The 22,699-nt window shown below is 40.8% G+C and overlaps 2 protein-coding genes across 4 annotated transcripts in view; one reads left to right on the forward strand and one right to left on the reverse strand.

Moving 5' to 3' along the window:
• The first annotated feature begins 551 nt into the window (after window positions 1-551).
• podn (podocan) lies at window positions 552-13,017 on the forward strand. Of its 2 annotated transcripts, XM_051376812.1 has the most exons (12): window positions 553-718; window positions 1,587-1,658; window positions 4,199-4,480; window positions 4,610-4,703; window positions 6,324-6,388; window positions 8,013-8,122; window positions 8,218-8,374; window positions 8,490-8,605; window positions 8,831-9,044; window positions 9,213-9,656; window positions 10,402-10,550; window positions 12,505-13,017. In XM_051376812.1, exons 3-12 carry the CDS (start codon window positions 4,217-4,219, stop codon window positions 12,659-12,661), a joined length of 1,770 nt encoding a protein of 589 aa, XP_051232772.1. In that variant the 5' UTR covers window positions 553-718; window positions 1,587-1,658; window positions 4,199-4,216; the 3' UTR covers window positions 12,662-13,017. The 2 variants fall into 2 exon arrangements, with proteins under 2 accessions (XP_051232773.1, XP_051232772.1); XM_051376813.1 differs by lacking the exon at window positions 1,587-1,658 and having other exon boundaries at window positions 552-718.
• A 4,344-nt stretch (window positions 13,018-17,361) lies between these two features.
• The window catches only part of slc1a7b (solute carrier family 1 member 7b), a 31,489-nt gene continuing 26,151 nt past the window's right edge, over window positions 17,362-22,699 (reverse strand). The window contains exons 7-11 of one of the 2 annotated variants that reach the window (XM_051377496.1): window positions 22,408-22,641; window positions 21,313-21,507; window positions 19,356-19,490; window positions 19,075-19,174; window positions 17,362-18,434 (exon numbers count right to left, since the gene is read on the reverse strand). In XM_051377496.1, coding sequence (XP_051233456.1) covers window positions 18,174-18,434; window positions 19,075-19,174; window positions 19,356-19,490; window positions 21,313-21,507; window positions 22,408-22,641 — 925 coding nt within the window. In that variant the 3' untranslated portion in view covers window positions 17,362-18,173. The remainder of the gene's footprint in view (window positions 18,435-19,074; window positions 19,175-19,355; window positions 19,491-21,312; window positions 21,508-22,407; window positions 22,642-22,699) is intronic. The other variant, XM_051377497.1, reaches the window with a different exon arrangement.

Here is a 22,699-nt window from a genome sequence, read left to right on the forward strand (position 1 = left end):
GGGACATTAGATCATATCCTGTCTTCCCTTTTTGGCAGGCTCGTCTTCCACTTTTTAATTTATTACTGGGATATTTAGGACAACTCATCTGTCTCTTCAACAAATGAAAACTATCTCTGAACATATTAACCAATAGAGGCACAGATTGTTTTTTTCAGCTTGATAACATAGTTTATCAATAATCTGCTGCACTTGTGAGGTTTGAGATTGAGTGTATGTTGGAGAATAAGACTATGTTTTATCCAAGATATACCCACCATATCTATCTGAAGTGATCAGGCCTCTTTATCCCAAGTCTATGATGGTAATCTCACTTGAATCATGTGGCATTGGAAATATTTTGTTGAATCCAGAGGAAAATGTACCAAACTCCATCAACTCCATCAACATCAACTTATTACGTTAAAACTGGAAAGACCTGCTACATAGAGGGGGAAAAGTCAAATCTTGGGGAAAAAATATGAGAAAAAAGGAAAGAATTTGTGTTTTTGGCTTGCATTCAAGTCAGAGCTGTCTCTCTTACTCACTCCCTTCCTTTTCACTCTCGCCTGTTCCCCTTCCTTTCTTTCTCTTAACTTTCCCTCTCCCACTCCCACTCTCTCACACATCTGGAGGGTATCTGGTGTGGCTTGTGTGTCTCCTCGCCTGCTATGGGACAGCCTGTGTTGGGACTGGACGCCAGACTTGAGTGCGTTTCAGCAAACGTTGGTCGGAAGAGGTAAAGTAGTGGACGCGAACGTTGCTTTTGCAGACTTTACTGCTGCATGTTTTATGGCTGGCTGTTACGTTATATGGAGCTTAGACTGAGCTTTAAGTGTCAGCGTCATTCATCCATGCATGGCAGTCTTGGTATGTGTGTTTCAGACGATCTGGACTGCTTAACAGCTGATGATAATGACTAAAAGTGCTCAGCACCTCTGCTAATAAAGACTATTCTCGCTTCAAGCCACTTTAAATTACAGGGTAACATGAGAGTGCTGTTGACTTTGTGGCAGCTTTAAACTCCTCTCTGACCCCTAGATGATGTTTTTATTCTAGTCAGGGTCGACATACTTACAATAAGTGCACAGGCTTTTATTTTTCATTTGTTGTAGGTGTATGCATGTATGCTGCTGTGAGGATTTTCAGTGTGTGTGTGTGTGTATGTGTGTGTGTGTGTGTGTGTGTGTGTGTGTGTGTGTGTGTGTGTGTGTGTGTGTGTGTGTGTGTGTGTGTGTATGCCTCTGGTCTCTCTGGTAGTTATTGTAGTGTGACAAACAGAAAAGGCTCTTCTGACTGATGGCTTTCAGAAGTTTGGCTTGAGTGCCCGCATTTTGTAATATTTCTTCCACATTGATGGAGATTATGAGAGGGCTTCTTTTCTTGCTTTACCAAAACACGAGCCTCACATAAGCACTGCTGTCTTTGTGCTTGTCATACTATTGCAAAAGGCTATAGATTCATATTATTTTATTGAATCAATACCTGAAGGCTTGACTTTCTTTAAAATGGTTGATTTGTTTTATGAGTGCTTGTGTGTGAAATTAACTGGGAAAAAAAGAGACACTGTTGTCAAGGGTGATGCATGTGTTCTCTTTTCAAATTAGCCCTTGCAGTTGGTGAGGACTGAAGCTTCAGACACAGCAGAGAGAGGGGACAGAGAGCCGGCTGTTGGCCCGGTGCGTAATCAATCCAAACCCTCCATCAGTTACAGATACAGAAATGGCCCTGCAGTGCTGGTGGGGTGGAAAGATTTGAATTGAAATAATGCAGTACATAATAATACTATACATTAAGTAGTGTATTTGTATTTCTATAAAGGACCAGTGTGTGGGATTTAGTAGCATCTACCTTTACCTATAACCACATGGATTAAATTATGGTGGCTGCAAAATCTGCAAAGACAGCCCTATCTACTGTTGACCTTTTTAAAGGTTTTCATTAGTGTATAATGAATATAAAATAAAGACTCCTTGTGTTTTCGTTACCTTAGAATGAGCCACGTTGAACCACTATGTCAATCCCAAAATGGACAAAACAAACACTGGCTCTAGGCGGCTTCGGGTTTTTTGTTATTTTCACGGCTACCGTAGTTTCTTCTACACGTGTGGGTGGTCAACAGTGTTCAGTTGGTTGCATTCTGCAATTTCACCACTATGGCTGTATCCTTCACACTGGTCCTTTAAAGGGGTACTCCAGTGAATTTAGTATTGCACTTACATAAGGTGGGTTGAGAACTTGAGAGATAAAGAATGCCACTCAAGGGCGTTTATCATTAAATATTCTCTGCTTGGTTTTAAAAACAAACTCCTCGTACACTGTTTGTAACACAGGCTTACAAAGTACTGGACAATACCCCTAATATTTTTGAAAAGTCAGGGATCGACAAAGTCAGTCAGATTTATCCTCTCATAACAATTCATCCAATAGTTCTTGAGACATTTCATTCTGGACTAAAGTTGGGGCCCCCCCCTTACCATCCCTTGAGGAACGCTGCTAGCATGGCTAAAGAGGCTGGGGGCTTACAGTGTAAAGGTATTGTCATTTGTTTTTTATACCCACTGAATGAAAGCATGGCTTCAGTGTCTGAAAAATAGAATACTGTAACACCTGTCTTCTCCTCTATCCTGTGACTAGTCATAGAAAGAAGCAAGAAAAGCACAGGTGTTACTAATACAATTAATGATGGCTCCATTCTATTTAAGTGTCCGTCCTATCAAGCCAGGACAGTGAGCCAGCATGCACAATACCAGGACCCCGAAACTGAAGCAGATCAATGGAATCCAGCCATCATTCATTTGATCATTTCCCTACTGTGACATGTCAGAAGCATAGACTGTATAATAAATAGTGGACGGAACTTCTGGTTCTGTGAAATGAGGCCAATGCCGAAAACCGGCATTCTTTCTAATGGCCACTATTCTATTAAATGTAATGTAATAGAAAATGACACGACTTTGGTCTCAGTCTATAGTTTCAATGCTTCTTCCATACAGCATAATGTTTATTTAGTAAATTATGGTTCCATTTAGGGTAAAATAGATGATAAAGCAGAAAATGCTTAGGGCGTTTAGGGCTACCTTGTGATTGACAGGTCATTCTCAGTGAGTCCATCCAGCTCAACTCGAAGTACGTCAGAGCTGCTGGTTGCAAAAAACCAACATGGCAGCAGGCAGCCATTATGCCAAACTCAAGGCTTCAAAGCGATACTCCACAAACCAATGGGTGACGTCATGACCGGTTCACACCTCAAAATGTATTTCATGAAAAAGGCCTGTTGTGTGACAATCAGCCAGTCAGAACTATAAAACAAAAAGCAGAAAGGGAGTCTGAAGAATTTTGAAGAAATTCAGAATTTCCCTAAACTGTGATCCATGCACACAGATCTCCATGCCAATATTTTTCACCCCCGGTGGTCCCTGTCTCCCTCAGAGCAAGGAAGACATTATTCAGCTGTTTTCACAGACTAAGTAGTACTCCCTGTGTCTTATAAATTGATTTTGAAAATCTTTGCAGCTTTTTGCCTTGAAACAGGATTTGTTTTCTCACCCTCCAGGCTGTCATTTACGATGAGGTACCCTCCCGCCAAAACACTTCAAAACCTCTCGTCACAACAAGCTCTGAGACCATTTGGACACAGGGAATATACAAGACAAGAAGCAATATGTTCAGCTTTTTTGACAAAATACCTTTCTTCTGCTCAAAAGATGACCTTTGTCTCTAGCTTTCTGCTGGTGTTTTGAATCCCAGCTGTGAACTAAGCTGAGTTTTAAAATGTCAAAAGTGAGCTGGGAGGAACAATTGGAATTTTATGTTTATTTAACCTTCTGAACAGAATCAGGGAGTGTGTTTTAAAGCACATCAGTTGCAGAACTTCATAGCTGAGTTGCTGACCTGGGTTTGACCTTGATGAATCTCTTGAGCCTTGACAGAAAGAACTGGCTTTCTTATACAAGTTTGATTTGGTTTTGACTTTTTTGGTTCACTCTCACCGCTCTTGTCAGTGACATTTTTGGCCACAGCAGGTGTTTTCAAGGAAAAAGCTCTAAACTGTCACTGTACACCTGCTCTGTACCAAGCAGCAACAAGGCCATTAAAAAACACCTGCTTCATTGGCCAAAAAGTAGCAGATTATAGCCTTAAGGACGTCCTCTTTCCAGGAACAAAATACTGTGACCTGATGTTTTTTTGCTTTACCGCCCATGTGCTTGTGCAACAGGAGAGCTCAGCAGTGGACATGGCCTTTCCCAAGCATTCCATCCTGCAGGGCCTGAGTGTGCTGCTCTTGGCCTGGGTATTGGTGCATTGCCAGGCCCCTCTTAAAGCAGAGGAAGAGGAGGAGGAAGAGACAAACATCGCAACGGCGGGACCGAAATCCGAGCTAATCGAATGTCCGGCAGAGTGCAGCTGTACGGCAGAGGGGGCAGTGGACTGCGCCGGAGTTGACCTCACAGAGTTCCCCGCTGAGCTGTCTGACAAAACCCGCCAGCTCTCTCTACAGGTCCTTCACACAACTGCACACACACGTACATTAACAATACACTTCCACATTTTGTAATTCTGCTTAGACTAGTGCAAAACCCTTATCTGACATTGTTCTTTCTGTCTGTGTTTGCTCCCCTGATGCCAGAACAACAAAATCGAGGAGATAACAGTGAAGCACATTTCCCATCTGCATCAGCTCGAGACTCTCAACCTGCAGAACAACTGGCTTACCACGGATGGTAAACACTGTAAAACAATCTAAACACCTTGCAGGAACCCAGTGTACAGCAGGGGAGCAGATTACAGACATGTCTATAAGGTTGTTTTGTGGGAAAAAATGTGGTTTGTCTGTGTTGACGTGCCTCATCAGGTCAATTTCGAGCAATTTTAGTTTGTGAAGTAATTATGCCTATTGGATGTTTATTAAAAGAAGAGTTGTTGTTTGGTGTGTGTCAATATTGAGTTAGTTACTTATTTTTATAGAAACAAAATCTTTTCAAATAAAAACAATAGTGGCAGAGCAAAGGCAGTTTGTTTTGCTTACTGTAAACTCTTGCCCAATTCATGCTCTGCTTTTAAAAAAGTGTTGCTCTAGATCCAGTTCAGCAAAGCAATCTGCCCTCCTGTTCCTGCTGGCATTGGTTAAGCCTTTGTTTGTCTTTAAAAAAAATGTCAAGCCCCAGTTGCGCATCTAGTGTTCACAAAAGCATTCAAAATAAATGTTAAATTACAAAGCAGACGTCAGACCTTTTCTAACAACTGTGTTGTTTCTAGAGGTGTGGCTGAATGCCAGTTGGCCATTATCATTCTGGCTAACAGTGCTGCCAAGAGGAACAGATAGCTTGGTGGGTTATTGTTTTCCCGGCCAGCTGTGGTTCACCGCTGACTGATGTTTCTCAAGCTCTAACTGCAGTTTCACAGATCATTGTGAATTGAGCATTTTGTTGTAATGCTACCCCTAACAGACCAACATGAGGCCATAATCCTGCATTGGAAAAGAGTTTGTGTGAGAACTCCATATGGTGAGATTGTGTACCTGGCTACAATGTAGCACAGTACAGGCCCATGGATATGTTTGAAAAGTGCTTCCTGTCATTCACAGATACGACTGTAGAGTGTCAGGGTCTGCACCACGTTTGGCTAGGATTTAATATTACTTTATCTACAGATGCTGCAGGTTGCCTTCCATGGCAATATTGTTACAGTAGACAAACCAAACACTGGCCCTAAATAGGGCTGTATACGATTTTTGTGCGTTTCGCAGCTACCGTAGTTTTTCTTTGCACTTGAAAGGGCAGGGTGAAACAAGAGAGTTGCAATCTGCAACATAACCACTAGATGCCACCAAAACACACTGGACCTTTAACACTGAGTCATCAGGCTGAACCGAGTATACAAGAATCATCAGTGTCACTGACTGGAGTAGAAAGTTAATCAATAATGATGCAATATTTATTTTGCAAATATGTGGTTGCTGAGCTATTAGCCTTATAAACAATGTTTATATAACCCTGGTTTTGAACAAAATAAACCCATGAATTGCCATTATTTGCACTGAACTGAAGACCTTCTGAAGCAGGGAATTTACATCTCTGGTGTGCATTTGGATAGTGAAACCATTTCTCAGCTCAGAGTAAAAACAAGCAATGTGGCATTCCACTGCTCAGTCTAGCTTTAAAGAACTAAAGGAGATGATCAGTCCTGATGAAGAAACAGCCTCTGATGTGTTCAGTCAATTTTACTTAAAATATCTTCTTGTAATTTGAGATTATTTTCATATGTATCCTTGATGACAACCACACAGTATTTAATATGTTATTAAATATTGGCTCATGATGGCATGTTTTTTCTCTTTATAGGCCTTGAAGATGAAGGTTTTGAGATGCTTGAACAGCTGGCTTATTTATACTTGGCAAATAACAAGGTGAGTCATACACCAGACTTTCAAATGTTTGTTCTTAAATGTTGACCTCAAATCTGCTCACGTAATGCAAGAGCAAGTTTATCTTTCTTGTGTCCATCTCACAATCATTTTAGACAATTTTTTTCTATTCCCAATACACTGAGATAGTGCCAGCTGGCAGAAAGGGGTGGCAGTCTCCTCTCATACACTCTGTGTGAGCTTATGCTTGTAATCACTTCCAGTATGGCTGTGCCAGCTGGTCAGAGCTAAAATGTTACTGACCCTTTTGGACAGAACGAGAGAGAAAGGATGGACAGATTTGTTTGTGCCTTCACAGGGATGAATAGGCAAATGGGATACAGGAAGAATGGGGGATTTTTAAGTGCTCACTAAGCCTCAAAGACACCCATGCTGCTTTAATCCATAAACCATGTTATAAAGGAGAGAGCTCTAAATGAACATCTAATCTCACCAGTGCTTCCCAGATTTCTATATTCCCTACTATTTTGTACGATGTAGCACTGGTCCTGGTAGGAGTAACAAAAATGGGGGAAAACCCTGCTTTTATGAAATTGTGCACATCTAGCCACACAGCATTTCTGGTTTGTAACGAACTGAAAATATCTGGTTCTTTGGAGAGTAGTATGTATCGAAGCAAATACTAAAACCACAAAATAGTTTGTAAAATTGTTTGTCTTTCAAAACAATCCAAAATCCAAATTACAAAAAATGCTTAAGGTTTTAGTTAAATGTAGTAATCATGCATGGTTAAAAACAACACTACAAGTCTACCGCCACCCTATCAGCTCTATAAGAGTATACATAGGGCAATGCTTTGAGCTAGATGCTAATAATATGCTAAGAACATTAGTATGCTGGCATGCTCATAATGACAATATAAACTTGTTGTTGTTTAATGGTATAATGTTTACTATGGTCAACATCTTTGTTTTCTATGTTAGCTAGTCACTATTTAGCACTAAACACAAAGTACAGCTGAGGATTGGAATGTCGTTAGTTTTGGAGGAATTTGGTCAAAATATTATTCAAATTGAAGTTTTACCTGATGATGATGTTGCAAGATGAAAAGTCAACAAAATTATGACAATTTACGCTGCAGGAAACATGAATGTCTGCTAAATCTATTGGGGATTCCATTTGATACATTTCACTGTGAAACAATAATGTCAACCTTCTGGTGGCGCTAAGTGAAAAGTCAGGGGATCACTAGTCATACTTACAGTGTCTGCAAGTACACAAAGGGTCTGCAAGGGTCTGAGTCACGTAAATGTCATCTTTAGAGGGTGTGTGTGTAGGCTCTGTGCGAACATCTGTCTGCAAATGTCTGTCTGCATGTCTGCAACTGTCCAAGTACCTGTCCTGATGCTAGCGTGTCTACAAAGACTTGATTAAAAAAAAAAATAATAATAATATAGGGAAAATGGTAGTCATGATTACAAGAGAGAAACACTGGCTTGTGGCAGGAGGCAGGATGTAAACTATGTACATTCATTATTTGCTCATTAGAGCTCATTTTAATGCTATTATTGAAGAGAGTCTCAAGAAAATCCCCTCCTCCTTACGTCAATGTAATCATATATTTGTACAGCAATGTCCTGTCATGCTTCTTTTTTTATGTTTGCAGCTCACCTCAGCACCAAGAGTCTTACCGCCCTCTCTGGTCAGTGCAGATTTTGCTGCTAATCAACTTACAAGGATCTACCCATATACGTTTGGCCATAAACCAAAACTGAAGTAAGAATGTGTGTGTTTGTGTAAATGTACCTCTAGTTCTTGGAATTATGTTCATTTATTAACACATGGCAATGTCCCTTGATCATGGTTTCCAGATCTGTGTATCTCCATAACAACAAGCTGACTGACGCAGGGCTTCCTGATCACATGTTCAATGGTTCTGACAACCTGGATATCATCACCATGTCTAGCAACTTCCTGCGGGTTGTCCCGAAGAATCTGCCCCCCACCCTTTACCGTCTTCATCTTAAGGTCCAGCACCTGTTAAGTTTGCACGTAGATGTTACGTGGATGACCTACATCTTGTTTCTTCTCATTCATGAATACAGTGACAATGATAACATAAGGACTGCTCCTGTTGTTACAGAGTAACAAGCTGGAGAAAATCCCAGCAGGGGCCTTTGACAATTTGCGCAACCTCAGAGAACTGTATCTCCAAAACAACCTCCTCAGCAATGAGGGCATGGACAACGAGACATTCAGGTGGATAAAAATCCTCAAACACAAACTCCCAGGCGTTAGCGACATTTTGATGTCATTGTGTAAAAAAGATTGTAATTGCATTTATATGTTTTCAAGTGTGAACCAGACAAAAGCATATACTCCACAGTGACGATGTGAATTATCCTGTTGCAGCATCAAAGAGAAAGCATAAAGTACAGGATCTAAGAACTGATTTGATGACTTCCTCTCCTTCTCCCCTGGCAGCCAACTAAGCAGCCTGGAGTTTCTGGACTTGTCAAATAACAACCTGAGCGTGGTCCCCAAAGGTTTGCCTCGCAATCTAGTGCTGCTACATCTTGAGAAGAACTCCATCCGCAGCATCCCTGGAGATGCTCTCACTTCTGTCCGAAACCTTGAGTACCTGCTACTCCACAATAACAAGCTCCGCTCACGTTCCATCCACCCGGCTGCCTTCCAGGTACATTTCTTTTTCATTGCCATTCTATTTTTTACAGGATAACTGAGCTTTTCATTTTGTATTTTCAATTGTAAGAAGAGACCAGAAGAGATGATATGCTCAGCTGTTTTGCTGTGAGCATCTGACAAATTAAGACATATGGACATTTTACATTTGCATTTTTATTAGGGCTTGAAGAAGCTGCACACTCTCCACATGTACAACAACTTGCTGGAGCGGGTTCCCAGGGGGCTGCCTCGCCGGGCCAAGACACTGATGATACTCCACAACTTAATTGCTGAAATTGGTCGCAATGACTTGGCCCTGCTGTACACCCTGACTGAGCTCAACCTCAGCTACAACAAGCTGACCAGCCCCAGGCTGCACCGCGAGGCCTTCAGGAAGCTGCGTCTGCTGGAGACCCTGGATCTGTCAGGGAACAGCCTTCACTCAATGCCCCTAGGTCTTCCCCGCAGTCTGCAGGTGCTCGAAATCAAGAACAACCAGCTAAACTCCATACCGGACGGTGCACTGACGGGCATGGAGAAGCTACGGAAGCTCATCCTGAGCAACAACCAACTGAAACTAAATTCAGTGTACCAGGGAGCCTGGATGGAGCTCAGTGCACTCACGGTGAGTGTGGGCTGGGGGAGGAATAAACAGATCAGATATTAGTGCAAGATGTTTTATAGCCCTTGTCCACTGCAGGAACTTAAGATGTGTTTTGCTTCAATCTTCTTCGGTATTCTTCGGCATAAGGGCAGAAGTTTTATCTGCTATTTCCTGCTAATAGTACGTACCAGTGTAGACCTGGTAAATTCTGAACTCTCAGTATAATATGTGTATTAAGTATCAAAGTGCCCAAATTTATAGGACTTTTCCACTGGCACTTTTGGCCGTGCTGGATCAAACCATGGCATGCTGATTTGGATTTCCATTACTAGTAACTAGTAACTAAGCGCACCAGTGACATGCACTTGAAAACAAGCACAATATTGATCCTTCTTCGTGTTTCTGTTTCTTTAAACACTGAATAGTAGTTTCTTCCTTCAGAGGATGGCAAGCAAAATTGTAACAACAGCCTGAAAATTCATGAGTAGCTGGCTACCAATAACCGTAGCACAGCGCTACAGAGGGTGCTGCTGCTGAACATCATCGACTCAAGACAAGTGCATCTTCAGTTAAAAACACACCTTCAAGGGGGTAGCCCTGTTGCAGTGGAGAAGTAAATCCCTGCCACGCTTGGCTGAAGCGAGTTAACCTGCATCAAGCCAGCCAGCACGTGTATAAAAAAGAGCTATTATTTCAGGATACTGAAATTACTACTGAAATATATATATATGAAAGTATTATATTATTATGCATCTTGTTACTTTAGACTCTAGACCTGTCTGGCAACCAGCTGTCACACATCCCCTCTGACCTGCCTGAGTCGCTGGAATACCTTTACCTGCAAAGTAACCGCATCTCCAGCATTCCTGCCTCTGCATTCGAAGGCACTCCAAACATCAAAGGCATCTTTCTTCGGTAAGGGACACACAATCCATTTCTTACAAACCAGGAGATTATAGTTATCATCTCAGTACCTTGATTTTCTTCATGCATCCTTCTTGAGTGTTTGCGCAAGCTGTTTTACTTCAAAGTAGCTGCGCAACACAGACAGGAGGGTATATGTCTTAAAATGACACTCAGCACCATCCTCAGGGCTTTGTAGAAGACTGGTGCCTGGTGGTTCTTTTCCATTTGGATTGATCTCCACTCAGGAAATGATTATGCAAGAGTGGCCGAAGAATGGCTGTGAGGAAATTGTTGCTTTTGTTTATACTGCTCCACAAGAGCAGCTGCCAGTCGGGTAAATGTCCACCAGTGCTCAGAGCCTCTTTTTTAAAACATATTTTTCCAATCAGCCCAGAGTGAATTTATAGGCATTTTCTGCACTCTTTACTCTTATTAAAGCATCTGAGAAAAGATCACATTCACAGAGCATAAGACAAAAGTGAAGGTTGAATGTCTGTTGAATATATGAAGTTGTGTCGGACTGCAAATTGTATTCAGAAACTCTAAAGGTATAGTCTGACATTTTGGGATATGTGCTTATTTGTCTGTATGGTATATGATCCTACTGCCAGCAGCTGGTTAGCATAGCTTAACAAAAAAACTGGAAACTGGGAAACATCTTGCATGGCTCTGTCCAAAGGTAACAAAATTATCTTAGCAGCAAACAACAGTATTTCTTGGCCAGGCGCAGCGACTTCCTAGCCTGCTGCTGACCGCAGCTTTATAATTACCATACACACAGGAGAGTGTGATCAGTCTTCTTATCAAACTTGTGCCAATAAAGTGTTTATTCAAAATGTCAAACTCTTCATTTACAGTTTTGTAACACAATGAGTACAAACCTGATATTATAAATGTTGAAATGTTAGTTTGAAACTTTCAAACCCTACTTTTAACTTTTCACAACATAGTTTAAACTGTCAAAACATAATTTTAATCTTAAGAATTATAGTCTACACTGCGTTATGTGAATAAGGTTTTACCTCATAATGATAACCTTGTGATAAACTTATATATATATATATATATATATATATATATATATATATATTATATATATAAATATGCTTTGTGTCCGGTTACTAATCAAGTAAATGAGTGTTGGACAGTCCAACTGAGCTTCATTTTGCAGAGTACTGCAGTGTGGTATCTAATCTCTCCATCTCCTCTAACTTGTGTGCATTCAGCAAATTTTCCACTTTGGTTTATTCCACATAGTGCAGGCTTATACCCACAAGCACTGCAGCTGAAAGCAGCGGTCAGCCAGCCGACTAAAGAGGTTTCGGACAAGCATTTTCAAAGCTTTTGTCCCGTTTGGTTTTCAGTCTGACCTCAACCTTGCTGCTTTATTGCTCCTGTTTACAGGCGTTGACCCCTTCCAGGCTGTTGTGCTCTTCATGTTGTTCATATCAGCTGCTGCCACTATTTTTTCCTCGACCAAAATCCCTCTACAGATGGGAGCCTTTGGCCTGAGCCAATTTTGAGCCGCTGGAATGCTTGCATCAGTGGGGGATATAGAACGAGGATTTAATAATTGCATTTGCATTGCATGTGGGCTAGTTATTAAAATTCATGGGCAACATCTGCAAGCATTTTCAATGATAGCGGAGATGCAGTAGATTCAAGGTATATATTGAGTAAAACACCTGCGACTGTGTTTGATCGACTCAACGCGTTAGTGTAGGTGTAGTTCAGTGTGGCATAGGTGCTCCACAAACGAGTCCCACTGCACTGACCCCTGAGTGGAGAGAAGCTGTCAGACGCCTGATCCTCTTGACAGATGTGATTTGTAAATGTCACCTGCTGTCTGTTAACCATCTCATTTTTGATTTTAGCCTCTCAAACCCGAGTAATCAAAAGGATCAAATTCTGATCAACTGTCAACTGTCACCCTACAAACGTTCCTCTTTTTTTTCCTTTTAAGGTTCAACCGCCTGTCTGTGGACTCCGTGGAAGAGAGCTCCTTTGCTCACCTGTCCAACTTGCAAGTGCTGGACATCAGCACAGGAAACGTCGACCTCCCATTTAAAAAAGAGGAGGTGGAAGGTGATAAAATGATGGAGGAGGAGCAGGAAACATAAGACAGGATCAACTAAACTGACATTGGACTGCAATGTGTCAAGGACAGAAAAGGCTTTGCGAACGGGAATGAACCTGTGAATGTCAGTTTTCAGGTCCATTATTGTGTTGGGCTCAGTTACATATTTCTGGTGCAGGATACCGGATGTTACTTTAGTTTCCATTTTTTGGGCTGGTTAGTGTTACATATCTTTATATCTGAGCTAATATTTGTTTTTGACTGTTGACATGCAACATCTATCATCTAATTGTGTTTTTGTGCTTTATTATTAAAAATGAACAAGAGGTCAATGTGAAATTTTCCCATGTAAATGTCAGAGAACCAGTACCAAAGATATAAGCAGAGTGAAAAAGGTCAGATGTTGTTGCGTCTCTCTCTGCCACTTTGACAACGGTTACATTGTTTCCCTGGCTCAAAAAAGTGATTTTACTTGAAATACTGTGAAAATTCATGTTTTAACACCAAGAATGGCAAGATACAACAGTCTGACTTCCACTGTAACCAATGGCGCCTGTTGAAAGAAACACTGCAACAAGTAATCGAGAATAGGGCAGCAATTCAGTTTCATTATCAATTAATCTATCTTTTTCAAGTAATTGATGATGCCCATCAGAACCCTGAAGGGATTTTTCAAATTGCTTATTTTGCTGGATCAACAATCCAAAAACCTCAAGCATTCAATTCCTAAAGATATAGAAAAAACATTTGAGAGGCTTTAAAGTTACAATCCTTAAAATGTTATCAACATATTCTATATATAATAGAGTTATGGCCCGCATTTTTTACCATACGCCATTCACCATGTTTGCTTTCTGCAATAGTGTTACTATGTACATTGTATTATTGTTACTGGCAGTCTGCTTTTAGTTAATTACAAAATAAATTAACAGTAAACACATAAGGGAGTCATAACAAAACGACATATACATACTGAACTTGATGCACATATTTCCTGTACTGCGAAACATTTGATCATGTTTTAGCTCAAGATTTTGTTGGCCCTGTTTTAAAAGACACACATGTTTGCTGCTTGCAGTAGTCGTTGTGTATCATTTTGACAAGTTCTCACTCCCAGGTCATCAAATACTGGTACTTGGTCAGTGGCCCTCTGCTTCAAAATATGACGTAGGTCTGTAAGTATTCAAGTCAAGTTAGCAACAATAAATACGTAGTGTCCAGTTAGACTTTTAACGTTATGAACCAGTCGCAGTTTGGTAAGGGTTAGGCACAAAAACATTAGTAGTTACATGAGGTACCTGACCAAAACGTCCAAAATTGTTTACTTTTGATTTCACCCTGGACTAGGGCCGTTTACAGAGCTTCTGAAATCTGATTGGCCATCCCAAATGGCACCCCATTAAGAAGAAGATATACTTTATTAATCCCCTAGGGGAAATTGTTCTTTTCATACACACACAGGCTGAAATACACACTTCATGCACTGCACTGCACTGCAACAGGGAGAGAGATGGTAGAGTGATGGGACCCCACTTTCTGGGGGGCAAGGGCATCGGCAGCAGGGACGGCACCAGCATCAGTCCACATTCCATATGTCTGTGGGACGAACCACACCCGGTTCCCAAGCCAAGTCCCACACCGGGCACGCCGCCTCATTATCCATAATTCCTACATTCTGAACCATATTTCAGAGGCTGTAGCGGGCTCCATTGTAAAGCTAGCAAAGAGAGAGATGTCCAATTTATGCTAAAACTGTGCATGTGATATAAAGTTGTAATTTACGCCTAGTGCATTTGAATATTTCTGCATACTGCGGTCCTCAACAGTACTGGAATTGCATAAATTGGAAAGCTGAGACATACTTCATGCCACCCCAGCATAAGTCAGTCCCCCACTTGTGCCACCCCAATCAAAAAAGTCTGGAAACCCCCCTGCAGGGGCAGAAACAGTGGCCTCCTGTGTTAAAGTCCTGTGTTTGTTTGAGGGCCCATCCAGAAATGATGCTAGAGGGATACCTACAGCGTCATATTTTGAAGCAGAGTTTTTGAACTTATTTCATTAAATTGCACCAAATTACCACCAGTAAACACATCTTAAGGACTGTAACTTAAGCCTGTAAATTCTAAGTAGTTTACCGTAATAAATTATTTAAATAATGAATCATAATTAAAATGATCTTAGATTACCTTTCTTTCAAAAGCAAATTAAATTAAATTAAGAGTACTGTTGCAGCGCTACTCTCAAATCATGCAGGTGTTGAAAAGTGACAGATACACAGCCAGTGAGGAACTGGAATGACAGCAATTATTTTGGAAAGCAGTAATACAGCTACAGTGTGGGTGATTGTGGATATCATCATTTTTATGTTATCCTTTTGCCATGCACTTGTGAATGAAATATTCCAAACATAAAAGCAATTTCAACATATCTGAAGCTTCAGTCCATGCTGCTGCTGCTACTTCAGTCCATTCATTTTTAAAAGATAGCAAATATTTTTATATGACATTAAAAATACTCATCCTATTACACTCACTATATTGCTATGAATACAGTGTCACTTTCACATACAGCAGTATTGTCACATATACAGTCATTGAATACAGCAATAAATTATTTGAAAAGGCTGACGAAGACTGTGCGTTTCCTAACATTCACCACAACATCTGATAAATATTTCAGCAGGTTCTCCCACACAGGGCATTTGTCTCTGATATGCAGCTAGTGCAGATATTTCAAATACAAGTACTGTAGCAAGAAAAAAACACATCTCAGATTACAATCTATTATCTTCCCATGAGAAAAATGTTGGCAGCCTGTTGCACATCAGAACGCAGAACCAGTGAGAAGCACTCTGAAATGGTTGATAGTGGCAAAATACATGAAAACTACTGTTGGACCCCAGTAAGTCTTTAAGTGAGATGCATCATAAAGAAATTGCACACGTCTAAAGTGTATCTTAATATAATACTCACATGCAATAATAATTCCTCCTCATCATACTGGCCAAAAAGCAGTCAGTGCTTAGAAAAATCAATGGAAAGATGCAAGTGAGTGCAATTGCAACCACATTTTCCAGCAAAGATAATTATGAATCTGCATCAGGAAAAGGGAGAGAGATTGGATTTCTCACTGAAGCCAGAGATAGATTGCTTTTTGAACGTGTGTTTGTGAACGCTGCTTCCTAATGGCTTGGACATGTGAGCAGTGCGTGACAGCTGACAGGAGGTGTTGAATCTTTTCTTTTCACTTCAAACACTAAAACTGTAGGATTGCAAAAAGATATACTATGAGTGATGCTGCATCAGGATTTCAGGATTATATCTATATAGTTGGAGAACAATTTACTTGTAATTCTCAACAGGGTGCGAGTTACAGGGAAGTCAGCCATCACCATCAAAGTGTACTAGTGCTATATCATAAACTTCTACTTTTATTTTTACTTTAAAGTAAAAGTGAGCTCTTCCAGGAGCAATGTTATAGTTTACACACAGACTCCCAACAGCTCGCCAAATTCCTCCCAAACCTTTCTGTGGATATCCTCTCAACCTCATAAATTAGTCTCTAAAATAGAAAGCACACTTCTCCCACATATCCATGTTGACTTGACTAGTCTCACATACTTTGGCAGGTTTGAGGTGGAGAAGTGCATGAAGCTTTGCCTGTCCGCTGTTGCACTCAGCAGGTTTGGACATCTTCATTGAGACAAAGTGAAACAATCTGATGTTCGTGCATTCACATTGCTTCCAGCAACCATCATGCGTGCATTAAAACCCCTTCTCCGGCCTGAAACTGACATGCATGTGGTCAGTGCATAGGTTGCTAGCTTGCTACAGCTTATGTACAGCTGGTTCTTAGCTGTATGAGGTGAATAAGGCTATTCAAAGGGTTCAGGGATCAAATTCAGGCAAACTATGTTAGGCAAATGTGTTTGAAGTCTTGAGTACACCTTGAGTAGGAAGTTGTTTCTGACAACAATTTGGATTTTTTGGATATAAAGTTTACTGCACTAAATTTACTGCCGGCCATTTTATCTAAGTGCTAGAATGAAAAAAGTACTGCCAATGTGTCCTCTAGCAATTCCACAATGCAATGCTGTGCATTTTATTGAGAGGAAATGTTATATGATGTTGCAATGAATATAAAGCTGAATATGGCCTTGCTATCATTTTCCCCAAGTACAAAAAGCATTTTCCAAATAGACTTCCATTATAAAACTGTGTAAAACTTTACCAAAGCCAAGAAAACCTAGCTCTTATTTGCCAATATAAAGTCTATGGACCGAGCAGGAAACACTAATGCAACCTAAAATGCAACTGTAAGCTTGATGAGTAATTTTCATTCAATTGAGTGGGTGCCATCTTTGAATCCGGTATCCAGTTCTTATCCATTACTGTGACACTGCACCTGCCAGTGATGACGCATGATGATGATGATGATGATTCATAAGTATCTTTAATTTTCTGCTCACTATAGAGCAAACTGTTCTGTTATATGACTGTGGAGTGAATGAATGAGCAAAGGAGTAGATTTTGTCCAGTATTACTTACAATGTGCCAGTATGAACAGGAGGAATATTTATAGCAAGAGTAGTATTAAGTCAGACTTGGAAAGATCCAAGTCTAAACCTTTAACTAAATGGCTTCAGTGCATAATGATGAAATATACTAATACAATACTAATACAGTAGCAAAGCTCCAAAGTTAGTTCATCTGTTATAGATATATATAATGTTCAGATCTTCTTTGATATATTGCAACTAGTAGCAAAAGAAACTCATCCAATAAACAAGGACCACATGGTTTTAAATGTTGAATTAGTGATTGTTTTTAGGCTGTTCAAGTGCCAGGAAAGTTTAATTAAATTAAGTGCTCCTGGGGCTATTACTTGAAACCATACAAATCTATATTTTGCCCATGTATTAAAGTTATAACATGAAGGGAATGTAACGTTTCTGATCTTCTTCTTCAGTCCTCTCTTACCTGTCATCACCATAAGCCTAGCACCTCCAGCTTTGTTAAGGCAAAATTAAACAGTTAGGGCATTTCACTTTGCCTCCTGCATCATTTAGCTCAAACCACTTGCAATCCTGACTTGTCTCTTATATGACACAAACAACTGGTTGCTTGCAGTGGTATAAAATATAATAAACACTTGTCTTATTAATATGTTGCACACAGACAAAAAAAAATATTATAAATTATATAAAATGCAGATATCAAATAGAAATCAGTTTATCAATGCAAGTACTCACGCCTGTATTCAGAGTCTCAGAGTTTAGGTGTGAGCTCATGCTGCACGTCCACACCCAGGACGAATGTATATGAATAAAATCACACTGTTGTCCTTTTGGGGTCATAAATTCCACTGTATTCAGTCTTACAGGAAGCATTTCACTGTTATAATGACCATAAACCAACAGTTGCCCCACTGTGAGACTTTCTTCTTAGTTTTACAGAATAAGCTGAAAGATGAAGATGAGCCTGACCGTGCTGTTCTCCCACCGGTAGAGGTATCAAGGTTCTGATCAGCACATCTACACAGACTCAGAAAGGGGGCTATACGTTGGTCTCAAGGCCATTCATGTCAATAGTGCAGTGTTCTTTGCCCTTCTTCAGGTGCCTCGGGGGAATCGGAGGCTTCTTCCTCTCCGACGGCGGCCGAACGCCCTCCTCCAGCTGCATCAGCCGGGCCACATCTGAAGGGATCAACTCTTGTTTGACCCCTGAGGAAGGGAGCCGGTAGTTGCCATTGTTGTTGTGACAGTTCAACAGGGGTGGGTTGTTTATCGCTGGTTTGGTCTCGCAGATCAAAGGCACCTGGGGCCCGACAGGGTCACAGGAAAGGAAGCAGCAAGTGGAAGAAAAAATTAAAGCTTGTCAGGAAATAGACAGTTGAAAAAGAGCTGAATGTTATATCCTTTCACCCAGATTTAAATATTTTTACATTATAGTTTGAAGACTCAAAGTGTTTTTCTCCTGTTGTCTCTGACTTGTTGTTGGTATTTGCACTCATACTTGACCATTGGTCTGGCCAAATATTCTAATTGGTCTGGACCAAGTCTAGCAATATATGGGTTTTTTCTGTAGTAAAGTTTCTTCAAACACACAACCATTGATAAGGCGCACTCTTCTTCTGTCTCTTTTGGACGACACAAACCTTTTTGGACTCTGGTCTTGACTCTGTCTCCACTAGTCATGGACTGTTTCTTCCTAAATGTCTGCTATTTTGGCATGTTTAGCAAAAGCCTTGACAGTTAAAGAAAGACAAATAGTAACATGACGCAGTGGTCTTCAGTTTCAGGAAGTCGTATTGACAGCACACTGGGAGACCAACTTTTGATCAGCTTGATCGCGCCAGCCTACTACATTTTGAAGTACCCTTTTAAAGACGTGTAATTCTGTTACAACTGTAATAGAGAAGGACTGTTTCAGGACTGAAGCCACAATTAAAACTCACCCCATCTCCCTCTTTCATGAAGTCTTTCCTGCAGATGTGTGCCATGATCCCTGTGGCCAAAGCATCCCCCATTACATTTACCATAGTGCGGAATCTGTCCCTGTCGAAGAGGAGGACATTTCAGAGAGAACATGAGTTGAAATTAGATCTGAAATATTTCTGGATGTTTTGGCCAAGTGAAGACGAGATGACGAAGATGTGGCTCATCTGTTCTTGCTGGACTATGATTAGTTTGGATCTGTTAGACAAAAGTGATTGATGTGAACACACATGCTACTTACAATGCCCAATCTACTGCGATGATGAGAGTGATGTCATCTGTTGGCAACCCGACAGATGTTAGCACTATCACCATGGTGACCAGCCCGGCTTGTGGTATCCCTGCTGCACCGATACTGGCTGCAGTGGCTGTGATACTGGAGATTTAGGAGGTCAGTATGGTTACAGAGAGAAACATGATGTCACTTTATGAACATACACATCAACAAAGAACTCTATGTAATGTATCAACTGATGGCTGTAGACCTTTAACAGTAGTTCCTGTGGGATGTCATGAGAGGCCAATATACAACTAAAAGTCACAAGGACAAGACAAAAGGAACATCTCCCCTCCTTCACAAAATTTAAAAGAATTCATAATCACATATTAAATTCATCACACATAAGAGGAAATTCCTACAACATAATCCTCGTATCTTTCTGGGTTTTGTGCGTAGGCTACTGGGGATTCTTAATTGGTCTCAAACATAATTTGAATGCAGAGCAACAGACAACAGGTACATTGTTATTATGATAATTTGAGGGGAAGGGCCGCACATACACTCTAGGTTCAATTAATGAAGTGTCTTATGAGCGTGCAACAATAGTGGCTGTGTAGAGAGTGAACTGCATGTTGATGTACGTCGGATATCTGGTGCAGGTCCAGAGGTTGCGGATAGGATGATCCCACCACTCACAGCAGGGTGGTGAGAGATGGTGGAGGGTGGGGGATGGGTGGGTCCAGCATTGGCGTGACAGGGATATAATGGTTTATCAAGGCCACATGCCTCTTTTCTGAGAGATAAGCAGATAGTTTCAATCTACAGTCGCTGTATGGAATTATATAAAATGGTTTCCTTTGTTTTCTGTAAATAGGTGATGACAAAGTGGCAATATCAACATTTTAGTTTAGCATTACTATGTTATGACACTGTTCTTTACAGGTAAATATATAATTTGTGGATATCACAACACAACAGTAAAAGATTGGCATGTCAGAAACTGAATGCCCGATGCCAGCCAGGCACTGAGGGAGCCTCAGAGATTCACCGTAGTGGTGTGGTTTTCCTGGTATGACGCTCAGAGAGAAGAGACACTGGACTACGTTTGGGATTCATTCAGCAGTTTTAAAATTTTGCACATACAGGACATCTGCACAATATTTTTGTAATCCAGGACAGGGTGGAGGTATCATTGTTTGCTTTACAGTTAAAGCAAAATGGTTTTCCACTGTTTGAGGTTTGACTGGGGTGGATGGGAACGCACATTAATTGTTGTTGTTTTTTGTCGATCTTCGAGTGTTGCAGTTCGTTCATTTTTTGTTTGAAGCATACTGAACCCTTAAGACAAGGTTTAAGTAACTGGAGTATTATCCTGGATATTCCCTCCTATTCCAGCTCTGTCTACTTAAAGCCTTAACTACTGTATATTAACTTTTGGTTTTGGTGGCTCTTTTTGGAAGTTTTCCAGCTACAATTCATTGGCCTGAAATGTTGAAACACTGGGTTTAGCTGCATCGATATGTTTACTGTGATTTCTTGGATTGCTTGATGAAAGGCAGGACTTTGCTAGCAATTAGCGACTTCTCTGGAGGCTGTGCGAGCTCACACTTGTTTGATGTATTACTGTTTTCTAATGACATATTGTAGGAATTATTAAAGTAATTATTGATGCTCATATAACAGTTTTATAACATGAGGAAACCTTACATCCATCAGCAGTCTTTATTTCCTCACTGGGTTTATGCATCATGTTTTAAACAAGCATTTTAAACTGTCTATAACAATCTGTACTGTAACTAATCAGGTCAGAAAATCACGAAAAAAAACCCCCCAGAGATATACATATGGCACAGTGCATTTCTGCTATGCATTGTAAAGGATTTATCGCTGTTGATATCATTGCTTTAAAATCCCAATGATATCTTTACCATGTTAATGAGCTTAGAAGCACAGATGGTTGATAGCACGGTCCACTGACCTGATGGTGATGATCTGGCCAAAGTCCAGCTCATAATTATTTACTTGTGCAATGAATATTGCAGCCACAGCCTCATAGAGAGCGGTGCCATCCATATTGATGGTGGCCCCCACAGGGAGCACAAAGCGGATGATGCGGCGGTCAATGTGGTTGTTCTCTAAGAGGCACTTGAAGGTTATAGGCAATGTGGCAGAGCTGAGGAAGACAAGACAAGACAAATAGGTCAGGGAAACAACTGGTTTGTTGTGGTCAGAGACATTCAGCCTTTCAATCATGCAGCAGATGCTTTTTGCTGATCTGAGCTCACAACACACATGTAATGATGGATGCAGCAGGCTTTTACTCTGGCCTGAACAAACCACTAAATACTGTGGTCACCAGCACCACACACTGAATACACACTCCCTTCTCCAGGATGTTCGACAAGGATTGCTTTGTAAAGATGTAAAGATCTTAAAATTCAATAGACTATACCAAAGTTTTTGTGTGCTTTCACCAAACCACCAAACTTTACATTGCTGAGCAGCATTTTCCAAAGCATGATGCTGTGTTTTAGATTTTTAGTTTTTGGCTTTTCCTACCTTCTAGGCCACCACTGGTTCTCATTCATTTCTGCGTGGGGTTGACAATTAAACCAGTTGGAAATCTACCACAGTGAACATGTCTGCTAATGTAAATATATAAATAAAGATAAAACATGCAAAAACACTGTCACTGTCGTCTCAACTGAGCTATAACCCAAACTACAAAAACATGTGCATGTGCAGCGCATGTGCAGAACTGAAGCACACACACAGACACACACACACACACACACACACACACACACACACACACACACACACACACACACACACACACACACACACAAATGGAGAAGTGCCAGTCTAATCAGACACATGGAATGCTCCTTTATATTTCTATCTCTTCCCACACACACCAGATGTTTTCTGATCTCCCAACATCCCTTTGAGGCTTTTCAGGGTAATGTTCCAGTAAATGGACAGGAAAGGATATGTGGTATTAGGACTCAGGCATATATAATTTTGATCTACACATGATAAAGTGTGTTCATCCTGTAGTCATTTCCTTCACCTGGAAGAGGTTGCCAGGGCGATGAGCAGGGCTTGCAGAATTCCCCGTATGTAAACGATGGGGCTCTTTTTGGTGATGAAGAAGTACATGGCGGGTAGGATGAACAAGCCATGCAACACCAGACCAAACACCACGGTGACAGCATAGAAACCCAGCTTTTTCCCCATTGCTGATGGATCGCTCATCTCCAGGATCTTACCGGCCACCAGGAACACGATGCCGAACGGGAAGTACCTGGCAGGACGAGGAGTAGCTCAAAGTCAGTCTTACATGTAGTAGTTAGACAGCTGTT

Source organism: Dicentrarchus labrax, unplaced genomic scaffold, assembly GCF_905237075.1.
Source record: "Dicentrarchus labrax unplaced genomic scaffold, dlabrax2021, whole genome shotgun sequence".
NCBI classification, from domain to species: domain Eukaryota; kingdom Metazoa; phylum Chordata; class Actinopteri; family Moronidae; genus Dicentrarchus; species Dicentrarchus labrax.

Bases quoted from the DNA above. Each gene is read 5' to 3' on its own strand.
- podn (XM_051376813.1), top strand. From the start codon at position 4,217: ATGGCCTTTCCCAAGCATTCCATCCTGCAGGGCCTGAGTGTGCTGCTC. The intron at 4,481-4,609 runs GTCCTTCACACA...CCCTGATGCCAG, and splicing joins CCCGCCAGCTCTCTCTACAG to AACAACAAAATCGAGGAGAT. The intron at 9,045-9,212 runs GTACATTTCTTT...CATTTTTATTAG, and splicing joins TCCACCCGGCTGCCTTCCAG to GGCTTGAAGAAGCTGCACAC.